The sequence below is a fragment of the Oryza brachyantha genome, chromosome 2 (genome assembly GCF_000231095.2).
Source record: "Oryza brachyantha chromosome 2, ObraRS2, whole genome shotgun sequence".
In the NCBI taxonomy this organism is placed as follows: domain Eukaryota; kingdom Viridiplantae; phylum Streptophyta; class Magnoliopsida; order Poales; family Poaceae; genus Oryza; species Oryza brachyantha.
The window spans coordinates 9,043,081-9,064,069 of NC_023164.2; the positions used below are offsets into that span (position 1 = coordinate 9,043,081).

The 20,989-nt window shown below is 43.2% G+C and overlaps 1 protein-coding gene across 1 annotated transcript; it reads right to left on the bottom strand.

Moving 5' to 3' along the window:
* Positions 1 to 5,548: 5,548 nt before the first annotated feature.
* LOC102720674 (transcription factor bHLH144-like) lies at positions 5,549 to 6,784 on the bottom strand. The gene has a single exon (XM_006647163.3). The coding sequence runs from the start codon at positions 6,751 to 6,753 to the stop codon at positions 6,049 to 6,051; it is 705 nt and encodes a 234-aa protein (XP_006647226.1). The 5' UTR covers positions 6,754 to 6,784; the 3' UTR covers positions 5,549 to 6,048.
* Positions 6,785 to 20,989: the final 14,205 nt, after the last annotated feature.

The following is a 20,989-nucleotide window of genomic DNA, read 5'->3' on the forward strand; positions in this document are numbered from 1 at the left end:
CACTCACACGAAGATGAGGAAGAAGATGACCATGGCTTTGCCGATGATCAATGGAGAGAGACAGGGGAGAGCGTAGGGCGAGGACGAAGGAGGATGGTTTGTGCAATGGAGAATTGGCGAGGAGGCACACGGTTTATAAAAGGGTCTGGGATTTTTTTTTTCACCGGGGGAGTCTTTAGGGCGGCCTCATCGTGCCCTGTCTTTAAATTTTATTCCCTTTCACTTCTTTTGACTACATACAGGTGCGAATACAGATAGAGATGATACTATTAGAGAAAGTATAATAGCAGGCTATAAGTTGGCTAAATACTTATGTGGGGGAGAGAGAGTAGCAGTGAGCTTTAATCTTATAGCCAGCTTAGACACAAGAACCAAAAAATTATGTGGGAGTGACATGTGGGTCCTGCATTGCTAATAAAAAGCTTACTACTATATGGGTGGGCTAAAATAAGACTATAAGAAACCTTATAACCATCTTTTTGGCTATATTATTAACCTTGCTCTTACTCATACTAGTGCATGTGCGTGAGTGAGAGTGAATACATCGAAGAGGAATTAGGCCGCGTTCGGCAGCATGGCTTAGTTATGTTAACCCCTTCTTTTTCCGCGCGCACGCTTCCCGAACTGTTAAACAGTTTATTTTTTTAAAAAAAGTTTATATAACATAGTTGTTTTTAAAAAATCATATTAATCTATTTTATATTTTTTTCAATAATTATTAATTAATTAATCATGTACTACCTGTGTTTCGTATTATAAGACTTTCTAGTCTTACCTAAATTCATCAATTGATAAATGTATATAGTTATATATATGTCTAAATTCATTACCACCCATATAAATCTAGACAAGGCTAGAAAGTCTTACGTTCTAAAACGGAGGAAGTACTAATCTATTACTCCCTCTGTCCCAAAATGTTTGACGCCATTAACTTTTTTATACATGTTTGACTCTTCGTCTTATTTATTTTTTTTGTCAAATATGTAATGCTATATATATGCATAAAAGTATATTTAATAATAAATAAAATGATATAAAAATAATTAATAATTATGTAAATTTTTTAAATAAAACGAATAGTCAAACGTATATAAAAAAGTCAACGGCGTCAAACATTTAGGGACGAAGGTAGTACTAAGTTTTCTGCGCTGGATAACTAACTCATCCCACCTCACTCCCGAACACGGCCTTAATACCGAAGCGAAGAGGTGGTTATATCGTCTCGCCGAGCTTAGCTGTGTGGCTACTCGATTGGGGTGGTGGGTGTGCGTGCCTCCTCATGCCCCCTCCCCCTACTCCGGAAAGCCTCGCCAACCCAACTCGCCCCGACTAGCTCGTACTTCCTCGGTCAAAAAAACCAATTTTTTGGTTTTTTATCGAGCATTTGATTGTCCGTCTTACTTAAAAATTTTCAAAAAATTTTTAAAAAAATTAGTCACACATAAAGTATTATTTATGTTTTATCATCTAATAAAAATAAAATTATTAATCGTAATTTTTTTAATAAAACGAAGAGTCAAACATTGTATAAAAGGTGATTTGTTTTGGGACGGAGGGAGTAGTATTGTAGTGCAGTGTTGTGGAAAACGGAATACGGATGTCGGACGGAGAGGGTGCCGTCAAATAATTAATCGGAATATGGACGATTAATCGGAATTATACGGAAATATAACGTTTATATTAATATATGTATACATTAGTATTACGGTTTCTTTTGGAGATATTTAAATATCTAAGATCATATAAAATAGATGTATTTATACCAATATTAATTTGAGCAATCATAAAAATAATCATGTCGTGTAAAGGCTAGAATTTCATTGCAAATAGTAATATTTTTAGTTTATTTTTATTATAAATTGTAAAAAATATAATAAAATATAAATGGTAGTAAACATAGGCACAAATATAAGTATAGTTAGTTGCCAATGATAGAAATGTCAAACATACTAAAATAAAATGTATAGAGTCTAGATAGGTTAGATATTGTAACGGTAGATTTTTCTATTTATACGGATTATGCGAACGATTAAACAGAAAAACAGATGATTAATCGCTAAATACAAAAATTTAACGTTCATAAACATAAAATAACGACCGTATCATCGATACGGGACGGTTTTAGTACCGTCACAAAACAGCCGAGTCGGCAGTTTTGTACAACACTGTTGTAGTGGCAGCAGTAGCTCCTCGCTTGCTCCTCCTCCCACGTGTCGTCTCCACCGCAGCAGCGTATTCCTCCGGCTTCGCGGCTGCTGCCCTTTGGATAAAATCGGCCGGCGGAGGTGGAGGTGGGTGGCCAGCGTGCGCCGTGTCCTGCAGTGCAGCGTGCTCTACTGCGTGCGCCGGCGGCTGATCTGCGGACGTCTGTCTGTCCGTCCCGCGACGCCCGCCGAGATGCCGAGACACGCTGCCGTCCTGCCAACGAGACGAGAGCGAATAGGACAAGTGGGGAATCCGATCCTCTGACGACGGCACAGTGCCCCGCCTGCTCGCTCCCCCCGCCCATCGAATCGGCCAGCGAAAAGCAAAGCGCGGCTCGGCTGCGTGCGTGCGTGCGTGCTCGGTGCTTCGACCCGAACCGCGCACGTACACCCACCACCGCCACCACACCACAACGGTACCACCACTTGGGCTATTCCTGCATGCGCTGTTGCCGCAGCTGCAGAGCTCTCGATAGATGGATGGATGGATGGATCATGAAGCTACCTAGCTATTCTTTCTCAGGAAAGGTGATCATGAGCTAGCTAGTATGCCAAAGTGCTCCAGGCATTGTTGTACCCTAGCAGCTATAGCTACCGTACGCACGCGCAGCTCTGCATTACGACTACGGATCTACCGTTCATATCATGCACGGGCATGGCAACATTGGCTCCTTTGACCAAGTGAATATACGTCTATCCCATACCACATACCAGTATTTGTGAGTGAATATTACTGTTACTAGCACTGTAGCACACACTAACACAAAACTGCTTGTTCTTCGCCGATGCGAGACAAAACCGTTTGACTGTTCACTTGCAGGAATAAAAATCATCGAAAAAATTCCAGTTGTTCTCTGACATGGATGGATGATCTTGTCTGGCCTGGTGCAATCAAACGTGCACGCCAGGATATGATTAGGGATGGCAATAGGTAAATATCCATCGGGTATTGCTATTCCATACCTATACCCACTGGTAAAATTTTATACTATTAAAATATTCATACCCGTCACGGGTAATTAAATTTCCTCATAGCCATACCCGCTGGGTAAGGTTTATTTCTATACCCGTGTATCCATCGAGTGAAAGTATTTGTCTAATTACTTATCCACGGATAATATATTTAATTCATACCCATACTCTAATGGAGTAAATATCCATCGGATCTCGGATCGCGGGTCTGTTGCCATCTCTATATACGATGCGTCCTGGCAGAAGAGCCAAATCCAGGCACCGCTGCTGCGACTGCGAGCTAGCGACGGGTCAGAGAACAAAAGAAAGAACCGGCCCCTCTTTCTCTCTCTCTAATAAACTGAAAAAGGCAGTGGCAGCGAGCATCGCATCGTGGCCGTCCGATCGTCCTCGTGGGCAGCGGTGGCGCAGGCCCGGGCGTGTCGGATTCTGGTGGACAACCGTCGGATCCAACGCACGCGTGCCAAAGCGCACAATCCACTGCCGTGCGCCCCACGTGACCTCAGACCGACCCGGCCTTGTCGGAACAGAAGCCACCCCCCTAGCTAGGCTATTACCCCTACGAGACGCTGACTGGTGGGGCCCCCGGTCGATGACCGCAACATTGAGCGCGGCGGGCATCACGGCGCCCGGGGGCAGCAGCATCATGCCCGCCGCGCCGCTGCTGGTGGCCCCCTACACTGTAGTACTACTATTAGGCCTTGTTTAGTTTCTAAAATTTTTTTAAAAACATTATATCGAATTTTTTGACACCTAATAAAGCATTAAACATATATGAATCAAAAAACTAATTACACAGTTATGGAAAAAATCTTGAGAAGAATCTTTTGAGCCTAATTAGCACATGATTAGCCATAAGTACTATAATAACCAACATGTACTAATGACGGATTAATTAGGCTCAAAAGATTCGTCTCGCGGTTTCTAGGCTAGCCGTGAAATTCGTTTTTTCATTCGTGTCTAAAACCCCCTTCCAATATCCAGTCAAACATTTGACGTGACCCTTCTTCCAAAAATATTCTAAATCTAAACATCACCTTAGGCATGATGTCTTCTCAGCTTAGCAAATCTTGTTCGGACTTTTTTTTTAGTGATTATTATGTTCATATGCACTCGCTCTATCGAAAAAATAGTTTACTTTTACCCTACTTCACCCATGCCAATACAAATCCATAAAAACTAAAATACCCTTTATTTTTTTCAAACTTCAATGTCATTGTTGTCTACTTTTTCAAATATTATTTTACCAAACTCTAATCCAATCCTTATTTAAAAAATAAAGTCAGATAAACAAGAAAACCTAAAAATGAAGTCTTTGAGAGATGAAGGTAGTACTTACATGGTAAATCATCCTTTTGACCTTAGTATCGATGCATTAAGAAATGAGCAACATATTTGTAGAAAAAGAATTTATGACGACCAGCTACACACTGTTCTCATTTCTCAAATTTGGATAACATAATTCAGATTCATCATAAAAAATATATATGTACATAGAGCATATACCAAGAGGCCCTAACAAAATTTATGCATATATATATACATCGTTTCTCCACACACATTAACAAAGTATTTGGGATATTTTTGTTGTAGCGAACTTGAGTGCAGTAGAATTAACAAAAGACAGGGAGGGGGGGGGTGGGGGAGACACCATGCGCCTGAAGGTGGGCCAAAACACATGCCCCGCATGCATTCATCCACAATTCATAATTCCCCTTGATCCAACCCCCCCTCGCTCCATTACACGCTAGCGAGCTAGTGCGGCCTCACATCTGTAGTATGGAGTAGCAGCAGCAGCAGCAGCAGCTGCCATGGCAAGATCAACAGCAACACGGAGACAGACAGTCACCTTAACCAAACAAGATTAAATAGCGCCCGCATGCAATTAAGCACTAACACGTCTGCGTATAGATGCATATGCATACTTATATGGTGGTAGTAGTTAGTAGCACTCCATGCACCACATGGCTGGAGCACGAAAACTGGCTCTCACTGGTGTGGCCAACGTCACCGAGCCATGCGTTGTCCCTGCACAGTGCCTTTTTTGTTCGTGTAGCGAGCGGCGCAATGCAGGATAGATATTGCAAATGCAATGCGATGCAACGCAACGACGGGGGGCAGTGAATCGATCGGTGTATAGTTTGGTCTAATGGATGGCATGATGATGACTGTGGTTTGCATTTTGCAGCAGAGGGGAAGCCTGCGTAGACCAGGTCCAACAGGGCGCAGAGTGGCCTCCCGGCCGGCGTCCTCGAGCCTGCGCTGTTGGTTCAATTCATCGTTCGCCATGGGGGCAGGCAAGCGCGCTGTTTTGCCAGCTCCAGTTGATGTTGCAGACATACCGTACGTACGTAAGGTGCTGATTTTCGATCTCACAACATCACGCATACTAAGCCCATGGAATAGTACAACAACAACAACAACAAGAAGCTAATTAATCAGCGACAATTTTTTTATTTTTGTTACTGGGGCCCATAACCCAGTTTGGCTCCATTATCCTCCCTCCACTGGACGCCATCATGCCGTCCTCGCGCCGAGGCAACCCCAAGACCAAACGCAGTGGCGGCTGCAGCGTGCGAGGGCGAGGGCGAGGGCGAGCCAGCCGCGTCCCCTGATTGGTGGGCCACCGTGCCCATGCCGATATTGTAGCTTTGTACTCGTAGTACGAACTAGTGTAGCTCAGGCCCAGCACGCATCCGCGGTACGCATTAGCATACTGGCGATGCGGGCGTCTATTGTTGGTACCAGCTGCCAATAACCCACGCACGCACGCGCCACGGCTAGGCCGTCGTAGTCGTCGTCGATGATGATGATGGTTTCGTTCTGCCGGTGTAGTCGCCGTCGTCGTCGATGAAGATGATGGTAGTGGTGATCAGTTGTCGGAGCCGCGCACGCTGAGCTTCTTGACCTCCACCTTGAGCGACTTGAGGTACCGGACGGCCTCGTCGAGCACGGCGGGGGTGTCTAGTTGGTTGCCGCCGGGGATGATGCCCTTGAGTGTGCGCACCATCTTCTGCATGCGCTTCTTCTTGTTCCCGGGCCTCGCTTGCCCGCCGCCGCCGTAGCTGGATGAGCACGTCGAGTCCGGGGAGCTGCTGTCCCGGTACCCCTGCGTGCGCCCCGTACTCACCACGTCGTCCTCGTCGCCGTCCTCCGAGTTCAGCAGCGCGTCGATCTCGTCCGTGTCTTCCTTCAGCCGCACCGAGCAGCTGTCGTTGTACTCGACGTGGTCCCTGTACGCTCCCTTCCCGGCGTCGTGCGCGTTGTTGTTGTCGTACGCCGACGACCCGCCGTCGAACTTGTGGGCCAGCGAGGGGTGGAACATGACCCGGCTCTTGGTGCACGTCTGGTCGAAGATGACGTAGTTCTTGGGGCACGTCGCCGACGGCTGGAACTCCAGCTCGTTCATCGTCGCCGGGAAGTCGTGCGGCCTCCTCCCAACCATCGGGTCCTCGTACGCCGCCACAGCCGGGTACCCGCCGTTGGAGTAATACCCTCCGGCGTCGTAGCCATAGCCGTACCCGTACCCCTGGGGCGGCGAGTCCCTGCCACCGTAATACCCTTGGTCTCCCTGCATCACTCACTTCCACACTTGGTCTCTGTGTTTCTCCTCTGCTTGGTCGTCGGGTGAAGGAAGGGAGAGGAGGGGCGGTTTATGTACTGGTCCGGCCTGGTACAATCAAACGTGCACGCCAGGATATGATGCGTCCTGGCAGAAGAGCCAAATCCAGGCACCGCTGCTGCGACTGCGAGCGAGCGACGGGTCAGAGAACGAACGAAAGAACCGGCCCCTCTTGCTCTCTCTCTCTCTCTAACTGAAAAAGGCAGTGGCAGTGAGCATCGCATCGTCCTCGTGGGCAGCGGTGGGGCAGGCCCGGCGTGTCGGATTCTGGTGGACAACCGTCGGATCCAGCGCGCGCGTGCCAAAGCGCACAATCCACTGCCCCAGCAGGGTGCGCCCCCCGCGACCTCAGACCGACCCGGCCTTGTCGGAACAGAAGCCGCCCCCCTAGCTAGGCTACTACCCCTATGAGATGCTGACTGGTGGGGCTCCCGGTCGCTGACAGCAACATTGAGCGCGGCGGTCCTCACGGCGCCTAGGGGCAGCAGTATCATGCCCGCCGCGCCGCTGCTGGTGGCCCCCCTACACCCTACTACTACTACTAAACTTGTAGAGGTGTACTTCACTCGCCTGCGTCCACATTTTGGTCTTGTGCGAGCAGTTGTGAGTGATCCGTTTTCTTATATGAATTTATAACCATGTTATTATGATTTTACAGAGATATGTCATTGGTATGTCACTGACACACGTAGGACACATATAATTCAATGACATGTGAGACAGAATGACAATATTTAATTTAGCAAAATTATAACGATAGTCTTACAAATTTTCCTTTCTTATATGTCAATTAAAATTGTCTCTTTCTATTTGTGTTATTTAAATTTGTGCACCGCATGATACCATTATATTCAATAAACAGCCAGTTGAACGTTAAGTCAGCGAAGAAAAAACAAATTTACAGTTAAAGGAAAATTTCATGTGTGATCTAAAAATTTTATTTCGCATAATAAATTGTACGATATACATGTATATAGTTGTTATATTTTACCCAAAAATTGCTATATACTATTATATAGTATCTCTATAGGGCAAATGCATAGGAGTATTTTTCAGTTGACTTAACAGTCAACCAGCAATTCCTTGATATGGCCGTAGCATCGTAAGGTATCCTAATTCCAAACAATGACCTGAGTGGAAAGACAATTTCGAGTGATCCGTAACAAAACAAGAGAATTTTGCCACATAAAAAATTCTCTCTTCATTATAGCCTAGGGTAGTGGACACGTGCATAGTATGGAGTACAGATAAAGTAGGTAAGTTTAAAAAAATTACCGCATCATATTTATACTTACGTGGAGTATGAAGAAAAAAATAAATTACATATTTATAGCCAATATCCGACTATAACATAAGCTCCAATACAGATGGACTCTTTTTAGTGATCATTATATTCATATGCACTCCCTCTAAAAAAAGGATTGTATTTTTACCCTACTTCACACGTACGAATACAAATCCATAAAAACTAAAATACCCTCTATTTTTTTTTTCAAACTTCAATGTCACTGTTATCTAATTTTTCAAATCTTATTTTACCAAACTACAATACAACAATTATTTAAAAAATAATGTCAGATAAACAAGAAAAATCTTATTTTACCAAATTCCAATACAACAATTATTCAATGTCATTGTTAATTGTTCTCACTTTTTTTTTGTCATTTAGGACCCAATTTATTTTCTATCCATCCATAAGCATGGTGAAATTTGCCATAGCTAATGCGATATCTGGTGGCCGGTCTTACTATATAACAGCAAGTTCAATAGTATAGTCAACGACTAGGCCATCAGGCTCGTTAGCAGGAGGGAGTGCGAAGAAGTATAATCAGTGCACGCAAACCATAAAAGGCTATAAGCATATGATTAATTGAGTATTAGCTATTAAAAACATGAAAAATTAATATGATTTTTTACAACAACTTTCATATAAACTATTTTAGCAAAAAATACACCGTTTAGCAGTTCGAGAAGCGTGCGTGCGAAAGAAAAGAAGAAAGTTGAGCTCAATACTGCCTGGCGAACGAGCCCATCATGCCGTCCATTCCATGTTGGCATTAGTTGTCTTACTGATTACTTTCTATATTTCAATTTATTTTCTAATTTTATCTCCATTAAACCAAGTTTGCATAGTATTTCAATTAGGGGTGGATTGGTAATTTTGCACGTCCATTCCATCTTGGCATGCACATGTGGCAGCCTACAGTACAAAAAGTGGCAAAAAAATAGAAAAACTTCTCTCTCCAATGCCAAAATAATAAGTAGGTGTCTGGCAATTGCCAAACCTAAATGTGGCAAAAAGATAAAATTCCCCCTTGCCGAGGCAACCCCAAGACCAAACGCAGTGGCCGCGGCGGTGGCAGCAGCAGCAGCGCGCGAGGGCGAGGGCGAGCCAGCCACGCCCCCTGATTAGTGGGCCACCGTGCCCATGCCAATATTGTAGCTTTGCACTCGTAGTACGAACTAGTGTAGCTCAGGCCCAGCACGCACCAGCGGCGTGCATAAGTATACTGGCGATGCGGGCGGCCAGTGTTGGTACCAGCTGCCACGCACGCACGCACGCTCGCTAGTATGATACGCGAGGCGCCACGGCACATGCATGCATGGACGCGCATGGTCGTTGGGGCATGGGGGGATCGAGGGAGTGACCGGCCCGATACGGCTCCTCCACTCGGCGCCCCGTTCGCGGCTCGGCTGCTCCTCCTCCTCTTGCCGGGGTTGGCTGCGTAATCGAGTGCTGGGGAGAGGGAGGTGATGATGGCGCCCGATCCGGCACGGTTCCGGTGCCGCCAATTATTATGACCGCGCACGCCGCGCCCACGCTTCGCCCGTCGCACGAACATCCGGTTGCCTTTTGGCATCGGGGCTGGTAGCAGCTGCAAGATCCTTGCTCTCTCTCTCTCTAGCATATGCTGCCACTACGGCCGCGAGCTGCCGGATAGCAAGGCATGCAACGCCGTGGTTTTTCTAATTTCAACAAGAGAGATCAAATGTGAGCAGGGATTAAAAAAAACGGTGTGTGTGTGGCACTCGGGTACACGTTGGGGTTCCCCAAGATCATAATGGGAGTTTGGAATCCATGCACGGATGATGCCCCATCATGGGCTCTGCTGACCGGCCACTCTGACGCCAAGCTCGTCCTCCTCCTCCGTCTTTTTGTGCTCCTGCGACGACGGAGTACGTGCTTGCTTTTTCCTCCGTTGTTCTCCTCTTTCTGCTTTCCTTTCTGGCCCCTAGAGTGATCGATTCACTTCGCCATGGATCTTGGATTGTTCTCTCGAGTCTCGCATCGATCCGGTAGGAGGCGATGAGCGTCAGGGATCGGGCCCTGCCCCTTGGTAGAGGAATGATGGTTGGGGTGGCGTCCAACGAGCTGATGAGCCGAGAGCTTTGAACGGAGCTAGCTGATCAAGGCCCGTGCCGAATGATTAGACGTGTCTCATCTACCACTACCCTGTACGTACATTCGACCTTCCAGAGCCGCTCTGCCTGCTGCAAAAAGAAAACTTGATTTTCGCACCGTCTTTCCACCCTCCATCCTGGACTACGGCCGTGTTCGTATATGAGAGTAAGTTTTCTAACCACGCTCGTTTTCCGCGCGTACACTTCCCAAACTGCTAAACAATGTATTTTTTAAAAAAATTTCTATAGGAAAGTTATTTTAAAAAATCATATTAATATATTTTATATATTTTTAATAATTAATAATTAATTAATCATGTACTAATTTATCACCACGTTTTTCACGCCGGATAACTTACCCTCTCCACACCACTCCCGAACGCAGCCTACGAATGGGATGGTAAATGGAAATTGGTATACGTATGACCTGCTCACTTGACCCTATTTACTTAATCAATGGTTACAGTGCTTCAGTCATACACATGTACCACAATTGGATCGTACGTATAGCGAGACTGTTTGTAAATATCATGTAAATACACTGCTCTGCGCCTCTGCTCATGTCCCAAATAATACTACTGTTGTCTCAGCCAAAATAATGTCTCTCATTTAATTTTATCACTTGTTTATTGTTTTAAATGATTATAATCATGTCTCATTTAATTTTATCCTTTTAGTTTCTATAACATACTGAACATACTTATATAGTTATATTTTCCGACGAGGGAAGCAAAAGGCACACGTTTTATTGGGGAAAAAATATTGAGAACCTTTAGATGACATGACTAGTCAATCCAAACCATACTAATCGATCTATCTCAAGTTATAATAGCAAAGTCGTTCATTGAGCCTGCTACAACTACCATGTCATTGCAAATTCATATTACTATAAAAATACCACTTTTATACGTCAAACCGGCTCAATGTATTTGATATTTCATAAAATTTGAACCATGTCATTTTGTATATGTGATATTGTATCGTGATGACCGTAGCTTGTACCAAGAATTTGTGTTATATATTATTAGAAATAATAAGACATCTAACCAAAGCACCCATGCGTGATGATTGCAGCTGTGTAGTGCTGACATAAAAAAAATAAAAATAAAAAATGAAGGTGCATGTGCGGGGTTTGATACAAAACGAAGTAGCTCTCGGCTCTGAATTTTCAAAGAAGAAGAAAAATAAAAATGAAGTAAAATACACACACTCTCTCGACTTTTGAGTCTATGTTTAACCATTTGTTCTATTAATTATTAATTATTTTATTATAATTTGATTTATTACTTAAAAAGTTCTTTAAGCCTGAGTTATAATTTTGTATATTTTCATAGAAAAAATGAATAAAGACGAACGGTCAAAATCTAAAAGTTAATAGTGTCAAATAAAAAAGAGGGACTACATATTTTGTGATAGGGATGAAAACAGGGGTGGAACTAGGGATTTTTCAAGCTTATGGCTCAACAATAATATATAAAATTTTTAAACAAATTTTAACTAAACCATACTACTTTTCCAATACATTTTTTTAGCTAGAAGCCCAAGCTGCCCGGTGTCTGGTTTTGCCAAGATGAAAATGCTTTGCTGTTTTCGGATTGTCCCTTCTCAAATGGGTGTGGAGCACGAAACAACAGAGAATTTCCATGTCCCGGCTGTGGAATGCAATAGCCACAAACAGCTAGCCTATTGGTTGCCCGATCAACAAGACCAAAACTCAAGGTCGTTTGGCTAACATATCTATATATTTTAAATAAATTTTTATATATGTATTTTTATAGATCTAAAAACCAATGGTAAAAATAAACTTTGGAAAAAAAAACTCTAAAATCAACTTTAAATTTAAGATAAAAAATTTTAAATTTTGGCTTATAAACATAAGCAAAAGCAAAAAGATGAGAGTGGTACTCGAGAACCCCGTGTTATTGTGGAAAGAATAGCCTAGCTGTCAGCTTGAATTGAATGGGCCCCAGTGGGCAATTTACATGAAAAAAAAAGGATCGCCACTGTTCAAAGTCTGACAAGATACTATGAAAATCTCCAGCCGGGTGAAACTAAACGCCGATTGATCTTTCCTGGCACAAAACATAGAGGTATTGTTGGTGTTGTGATGAGAAATGATATAGGTCAGTTCAGAGCAGCTTCCACTCGATATGAATATGATGCATGATATGAACATGGATATTTTTTTTCATTGAGATGTACCGGCTAGTAAATTAATGTATGCTTTATTAATAGTCAGTGAGATTATGGGCTTAGTCGCACGTCGCGTTAGCAAAATCTGGTTTGTCTTAACTTATGCTCATGCTTTGTTAATAAAGGCCAATGGGATTATGGTGGACTGATTCATGGTTTTCTTAGATCGTTTTAGAAAAAATGTCATTAGCCCAGCGAAACAAAGTGTCATTACGAAGTGAAACCAGGTGGATGCCATTGTTGCATCCGTAAATTTGAACCATATATGTTATTTAAGTATGTTTTTGGTACCATTGGATTAGTCTTTTATTACTGTATTTTCGTATGGGCCATTTTGCCATTATCTTCCATCTCATCTATCTCCTTCATTCTCCCCTACAACTCTCTTTCTTTGGACTCCGCGCGACGATAAGAAATAGTGCCCGGTTAGCAACCACGGTGACAGTTAATTAGCCAGAGGTTCAAATCGATCGGGCACCGTGGGAGTCAATGATCGATGTTTCAATCTGGTTGCGCCCTTTGCGTTGCACTATCGGCGCAAAGTGGTTGGCACCTCTTCTGTTGTCCTCGCGGTAACCTCTCGGAGCTAGAGAAGAGAGCCATGTGCCATAGGAGCCCTCGATGGACATTGTATTGCTCGCTGCGTTGCTACCTCCGCTCCTAAGCAACAACATCATAGATCTATCAAGCACCCGAGGAACCTGAATCGAGCTAGTACTACGGGGAGATTGATGCCGACGTCGGTGCACCACCACGCCCACGAGAGAGCTGTTAGTAATATGCCCTAGATACACAATATATTTATATATTTATCATACATGGTTCCCTGAAATAGATAACTTATTATTGATTAATGAATATATGATTGTTTATAAGACTCTTTATGTGTAATTTACTATTTCTTCGAGGGTTCCCTGATTAAATTTCATATATGAAACAAATATGATTAGATAATCAGCACATGTATTGATTGATGATCATGTCTCATGGATCATGGTATGAAGGTACCAAATCAATGATGTAAACACATGTTGGATAGATCCAACATGAGACCACAGCGAAAAAGCCTAGACCAAGCCGACGGTTGGATCATAAAAAACCAGAACTAGAGGTCTTTTGGGTTCGGTTCAGAAGAAAGACTGGACATGCATGTGAGTATGTGACCCGCTTTGAACCGTCTGAACCGGTCAGTTTTTCTATGAACCGGCCATTAAACCGTCACCGTCAGACTGAACAAGGCCATAACAATATTAAAATGCGCCTTGCTATGGCCCAATTAGCCTGCCTAGAGAAGAAGATCGGTCTACAACCAGGAATATATCCACTTGAGGTCCCTCAACTTATCGCCCAATTTGTTTTTCGTCCTTAGACCGTAAAATCAGATGCAACTGGTCTCTAGACTATCAAAACCGATGCAAAAGAGACCCTCGACGTTTTTGTAGGCGGTTTTGGCTGACTTGGCGCCTACATGGCAAGTTTGACTAGGTCTCCATCCCACGCGGCATTGACATGACGCTTACGTGTCAATTATATATCAGAAAAACAGTGGGTCCACCTGTTTTAGAGGCTAAGTGCACTTTCAAGTTGAAGGGGGCGAAGTTTTGTATTTTTTTGCTAAAGAAAAATAGAAAATCATAAGTAAGTAAAAAGGTACTAGTATTTTCTTCTTAATTTAGTAGTGCTTATCATATAAGATGTTAACTAATATTTTGTTTATCTTTTAGCAATGGATTGAAGTTGGATGTATGCGACTAATTCGAAGCATTATTGCAAGGAGTATAGAGATGGCGTATTAAGTTTTTTGAATACCGCGGAGGAGGAGGATATGAAAAGAAGAAACAACAAATAAATGTGTTGTCCATGTAACGATTGCAAGAATGAGTCTAAGTTTGAAGCAGAGTGGACGTACACTCTCACTTGATATGGCGGGGATTCATGAACGGTACACATGTTGGGTGAAGCATGGAGAGCAAGAATCAGAAAGTGGTGCAATTACAAATAGAAGTGGTGCCGACAATCATGAAGAAGGAGATGAAGATGAGCATGATATGTTTATATCGTCTCTATTGGGTGATGAAATAGTTGATGTGGAACCGGATCTGCTGCAAGACAAGTTACGTGATGTTGAGGACCCTTCATATAACAAGAGAGATTCCATGAAGTTCAGCAAGTTGGTCAGTGACTCAGAGACCTCTATACGCCAGATGTAGGCCCAAACACACCAAACTTTCAGCTACCTTGGACCTAATGAAGCTAAAGTCTAGTAGTGGATGGACCGACAAGAGTTTTATAGAACTATTGGGAATAATGAAGACGATGCTTCCTGAAGAGAACACATTGCCCTAGACAACATATAAAGCAAAACAGATTCTATGTCCCTTGGGGTTAGAGGTTCGTAGAATTTACGCTTGTCCAAACGACTCCATATTGTACTATAAGCAATATGCGGATTTAGATGCTTGTCCTGTCTGCAAGGCTTGTCGGTACAAAACAAAGAAAAGTGTAGGGGAGGGAAAGAAGTCAAAGAGGGGTGATCCTGCGAAGGTTGTGTGGTATCTACCCATCAATGATCGTTTCAAGAGAATATTTGCCAACCCCAAGAAAGCGGAGATAGTATGTTGTCGTGCCACAGAGAGAAGGAATGATGGATTACTAAGACATCCACCTGATTCGATGCAATGGAGGAATATCGATCAAAAGCACAAAGACTTTGCTGCTGACCCTAGAAATATGAGGATATGTTTGTGTACGGATGGTATGAATCCTTTTGAAGATATAAACAGTTCTCACAACACTTGGCCAGTTCTTATTGCGAAATATAACCTCCCACCATAGTTGTGCTTTAAAAGAAAATATATTATGTTGTGCTTAGCAACCAGACAATGATATTGATGTGTTCTTGGAGCTTGTTATCGATGATCTTGAGATTCAATGGAAAGAAGGTGTGGAAACTTGGGAAGCATATCGTAAGAAGAACTTCAAGCTAACAGTTCTTTTGTTCGACATCATTAATGACTACCCCGGACTCAGTAATCTTTCCAGACAAACTGTGAAAGGAAAGAATTCTTGCTCAGATTGCATGGAACATACATGCAACCCCCGGTGGCTGGAGAAATCGCGAAAGATGGTTTATATGGGTCATAGGAGGTGGATCTCGCTAAGTCATGCATTTAGAAGAAAAAAGAAAAATTTTAACGGCAATAGAGAACTTCAGTGTGCTCCAAGGGATTTGTCTGGAGAAGAGGTCCACAACATGGTGAAGGACATACGTAATGAAAGAATATGTGGAAGAAGAAAGCATAGTCAGCAAAGAAAAGAAAGCATAGTCAGTCAAAGGACAAGAGTATGTGGAAGAAAAAATCAATATTTTGGCGGCTATCTTACTAGAAAGACCTTGAGGTCCATCATTACATTAATCTTATGCATATAGAAAAGAATATGTGTGAGAGTTTGGTTGGCCTAATGCTAAATATGCCTGGAAAGACAAAGGATGGGTTGAATGCATGCCTAGATTTTCAGGAGATGAACATTCGCAGTGAACTTTAGCCTGCTACAAATAAAGTGATAGTAGAGTGTACCTCCCACCTGCTTGCTACACTGTCGAAGGATGAGAAGATCCCCATGCTCATGTTTGGCAAATATTAAAATTCCATCCGGGTATTCAGCGCAGATCAGCAGGTACGTTAAATTGGATGATCTCAAACTGGTAGGAATGAAGTCTCATGATTGCCATGTGCTAATCACTAGCTCTTGCCAGTTGCTATCAGAGGGATTATGCCACCAAAACTTTGTCACACGATCCACCGGCTGTGTCCCTTCTTCAATGCAATCCGTTAGAAGATTATAGATCCCGAAGTCCTAGATGGTTTGCAGTCTGATATTGTCAATACCCTCTGTCACATGGAGATGTATCTTCGACTGTCTATCTTTGCTATCATGATTCGTCTGTCTGTTCATCTAGTGAAGCAAACAAAACTATGTGGCCCTATTTTTCTAAGAGAAATGTGGTCGTTCGAGAGGTACATGGGAGTTCCGAAGTAGTATGTGAGAAACAGAGCAAAATCAGAGAGAAGCATCACTGAAGGTTACACGACCGAGGATGCTATTGATTTCTGCGTCAATTACATGTCAGAGGCCGATCCTATCGGAGTTCCAGCGTCTCGTCATGAGGAATGGTTGTTAGGTGTTGGCACAATAGGCAGAAAAGTAATTGTTCCCAATCAAGCTTCTTATGTGCAGGCTCATTTCGCCGTGCTGCAACACATGGATGAAGTGACCCCATACTTTGAAGAGCATCTAGCGAATGTCCGGTAGGAGAATATGGGTGAGTCAGATATGTGGATCAACAGAGGACATACTACTCGCTTCAACGAATGGTTCAAGAATCATATCGCACGGTCGACCAATGGCCCAAGTGAGCTATTGCAAAGGTTGGTAAGAGGCCCATGTTGGGATGTTGACACATGACAAGGGTACGATATCAATGGTTAGACATTTTACAGCGTCACACAGAAGAGAAAGCACGGTGCAAAACAGTGGAGTCCGTATAGATGCTTATTAGGATCAAGCTGGATTGAACACATACTATGGCTGCATTGAGTAAATTTGGAAACTAAACTACGCTAACTTCAAAGTCCTTTTGTTTCGTTGTAGTTGGGTTAATTTTCACACAGGTGTCAAAGTCAACAAGGAGGGATTCACATTAGTCAATCTGGCCATGGTTGGATACACCGACGAACCATTCGTGCTAGCGAAGCAGGTCGAACATATTTTCTACATACAAGACCCAGCAAACAAGAAGAGTCACGCTGTTAGGGATGGCAAGCGAACAATTGTTGGGGTTGACAACATCATCGATGAAGAAGAATACAACAAGAGACCTCACATCAACCATGAGGATGATCCCGAAGACGATGTGGCGTACGCTTGTTCAGATCATTCATAAGGCATATCCTTGTAAATGAACTCTACGTGCAATGTACTTTGCAAATCGATACAAGTAATGATGTATGTTGTATCTATGCCTTAATGATATGATTTTGTTGTTAGTAGCAATTTTAAACTATATATGAGATATGCAATTTGAGCGTTCTATGATTTTTAAAAATTAATATCAATTGTAAACTATATGTGAGAAAGCCAACTGTTAGGTATATCATTTTCAAAATTTAATAGCAATTTTAAACTATCTGTATAGAAATGGTTTTGTTAATTACATTATTTTTAAAAATTAATCCGAATTGTAATCGTTGTAAATTGTATTTTCTGGCCGAGCTCATCTCTAACAGGCGCATTAGTGAAGCCCGTTAGAGATGTAGTAAGCTCTTATGGGAGTTAGTACTACACCCGTCATTGATGAGGCACATCAGTGACATGCCTAATATTAACTCCCATCAAAGGTGATTACACTTCTAACGGGCTTCACTAATGCGCCCATCAGAGATAGCCTAGGTTTAGGATTTAGACTGCTGCCAGTCCACCTTCCTCGCACTCTCACTCACTTCGTCCCGATCCAGATCCACACCCTGCCGCCAACAAACTCCCAGCTATCGACGGCCCTCCCTAACACCGGCACCGCCCTCCTCGACCCGAGCCGCCGACGCCGCCCCTTCCCCCGATGCCGGCGTCCCCCTCCCCGACCAGAGGCAGCGACGCCCCGTCCCCTAGCCACCGCCCTCCCCGACGTTGGCATCCTCCTCCCTAACCCGACCCGCCGCCGCCACCCACCCGGACACCACCGACTCCCTTCCCGAGCCGACAACCACCGCCCCGAGCAACCGTCCTCCTAGACAATGTCGGGGACCCCCTCATCGACCCGAGGCGCGACGCGCCCTCCCCGACGCCGTTGACTCCCTCCCCTCGGCCATCGACAGTCTCCCCAACACCGGCGACCCCCTCCCTGAGTCAGTATCGTATGATTGTGTCAAATTTATATATATGAGTGATTGAGTCAAATCGATATATATATATATACATGATTATGTCAAATTGATATATAGAGAGAGAGCAAGACTAATACGTGCACCTGTATAGAATAAGCTATTCTATACCCCTCTCACTTCCAAGGCCTCCCAAGGCCCATGCCGCCTCCCACCCCTCTTTTCAAGACCCAAAAATCAGCCTCACCTTATTTAAAGATTGGTCAAAGAGTTCCCCTGGGGATAAACCCCCCTTATGGGCTTCCCCTCATGTCTATCTAAGCCCAACCCTCGTCTCACAGGAATTATGCAGTAACACAAAGGCAAAAATGCAGTAACACGACGTCTAATTTGCAGTAACAACATTGAAACATACCCATGAGGGATCTTGTCGACGATTTGGATGTCGGCAATATATATGGAGTGGCTAGCGAGGCGTAAAGATCGATTGTTAGGATGAAGACACAGGATTACCTTGGTTCAGGCTCTCGACTAGCAAGATAATACCCTACTCCTGCTTGGCGATTGTATTAAATTATGGACAGATTAAATATGTCGTTTGTTTGGCCCTCCCCATGAGGGGTGCTCCTATCCCCCTTATATAGTGAGGGATAGGGCTTACAGATAGAGTCCTAATATGATAGGACTAAGATCTATCCTAATTTGGTTCCAACTTGGATACGGTACGTGCGGCATGCAATCCGACAGTTACCAAACTCCGGTTGATACCATACAGATATAATCCCCTTTCTATTCGGTACCCCTACGACTGTATGTATACATGTAGTCTATAGATACCTCTAGTATAGGTATTCCACAGATCTACTTTTTAAAGCGTTTTTTCTAACAATGTGGTACAAACGTTTTAAAAAAATAATATATGAGGTGAGAGATAAATTTGTTTAAAGTTTGAGATATTAAGAAATATCTATAGGATTTGTATTAGTATACTCTAATGCTATGGTAATAGCTGCAGTAATTCTACACATTTTATGTGGCAATAACGCCATGTTACTGTAAAATATGTGTATTGTTACTGCATAATTGCAGTAACATAGCGATATAAGTGTAGTAACATGTGCGCTGTTACTGCACAATTGCAGTAACGTCGTGATGTAAGTATAGTAACAGCATAATAGAAGTACAGTAACACAAGGTGTGACTGCATACTATTGCTACAGTACAACTAATACATGTGGGAGAGATAAAAGGTTGTATTCTCAATCTTTAGTGAGCAATATCTCATGTGTTTTATATTATTTTTTAAAACCGTTTCGCTGTGGTGGTTAAAAAAATGATTTAGAAAACTACCTTAACTCCAACATCAAAAAACACATATACGAGTGGAGGGTGATCGAAGCTGCCTTGAATGACGCTGGGACAAATACATGGCAAAAGGTAGAAGGCATAAGGGAGAGGACAAAACTAAGCAAAAGGGCTTTTCTGAATTATTCGACTGTAATTTTCTGATCTGGATTAAAATACTTAAAAGATCACACAACTTCTGGTGGTATACCATAACGCCACTACTTGTTGTGGTGAACCACTAACCCCAAAGCAAACAAACCTATACACACAAACTACCAAGCAACGACTAAAAGACGATGCTATGGTAACGTCTACGGCTCAAAAACAGCTTCGACGGCTTGAAGAAGCGAAGCTTGACTCTTAAACGACTCCGTCTTCACCTTGAGCGCGGCGCTTGAAGTAGCGAACACCTGACTCTTCACCTCTGGTAGAACTTGACTCTTCAATCTTGACACTTGATCGGAAGGATTTCCTGACGACTGCTACGACGAAGGTACGGGTTACGTCGATAGGATGACACACATCTAGAGAAATCAAGGTTTGAGAAGCAAGTATGCTCACTAAATTTTCACAACACAAGACTTGACACTTTTTTTTCTTAAAGACTCAAATTTTGCAAAACCTAATGCATATGACAGAAGGCTCCTAAGGTTTCCATTTGGCTCATCCTATGGTCAAGATTGGCTCTGATACCAACTTGTCATGCCTAGAAATTTACACCAAATTTCTGAACAATAACATGTATTAAATCTCGGTCCAGGAATCAGCCCGAGTACACACTATAACAAATTAATACACAGTTCCACAACTTAAAAACAAATAAGAACAATTGTCTATCTAAATGCAGCGGGGAAAAAGAAAAACAAGACTAGAACCAGCTAATCTTCAGCTTCAGCTGGCGATGACGGCTTCACACCACAGGCATTCTTGACGGTGGACTGAACCTCACTTCAACCTTCGGATCTGCCCCTTTCTGGCAAAGGCTCTAGCACTTTCTCTGGTGAGGGAAAAATCAAGCAAGGCTAAGTACAAACCACCGTACTCAATAAGTAACACCCAAGGGAGCAAGAATAATGAATGCAATAGGGTATCAAGGAATAGGCTAAGGTTAAATTTCACAAAGTAGTATTTATTTAGCAAAGCAGTAAATAAAGTAGACTGGAAGAAAGTAAAGAGTTAAAATAACCATCCACTGCCCAACGTTACACCATGTTGCAACAGACCCAGACCACTATCGAACATTACACCACGCAGCGACAGGGTCAACCCTTTGCCCAACGTTACACCATGTTGCGACAGACTCAAACCACTGCCAACGTTACGCCACGTTGACAGGGTCAAACCAGTTCCAAGTTCATCAAGTTATTAAA

Coding starts and splice junctions, on each gene's coding strand:
- LOC102720674 (XM_006647163.3), bottom strand. CDS start 6,753: ATGCAGGGAGACCAAGGGTATTACGGTGGCAGGGACTCGCCGCCCCAG.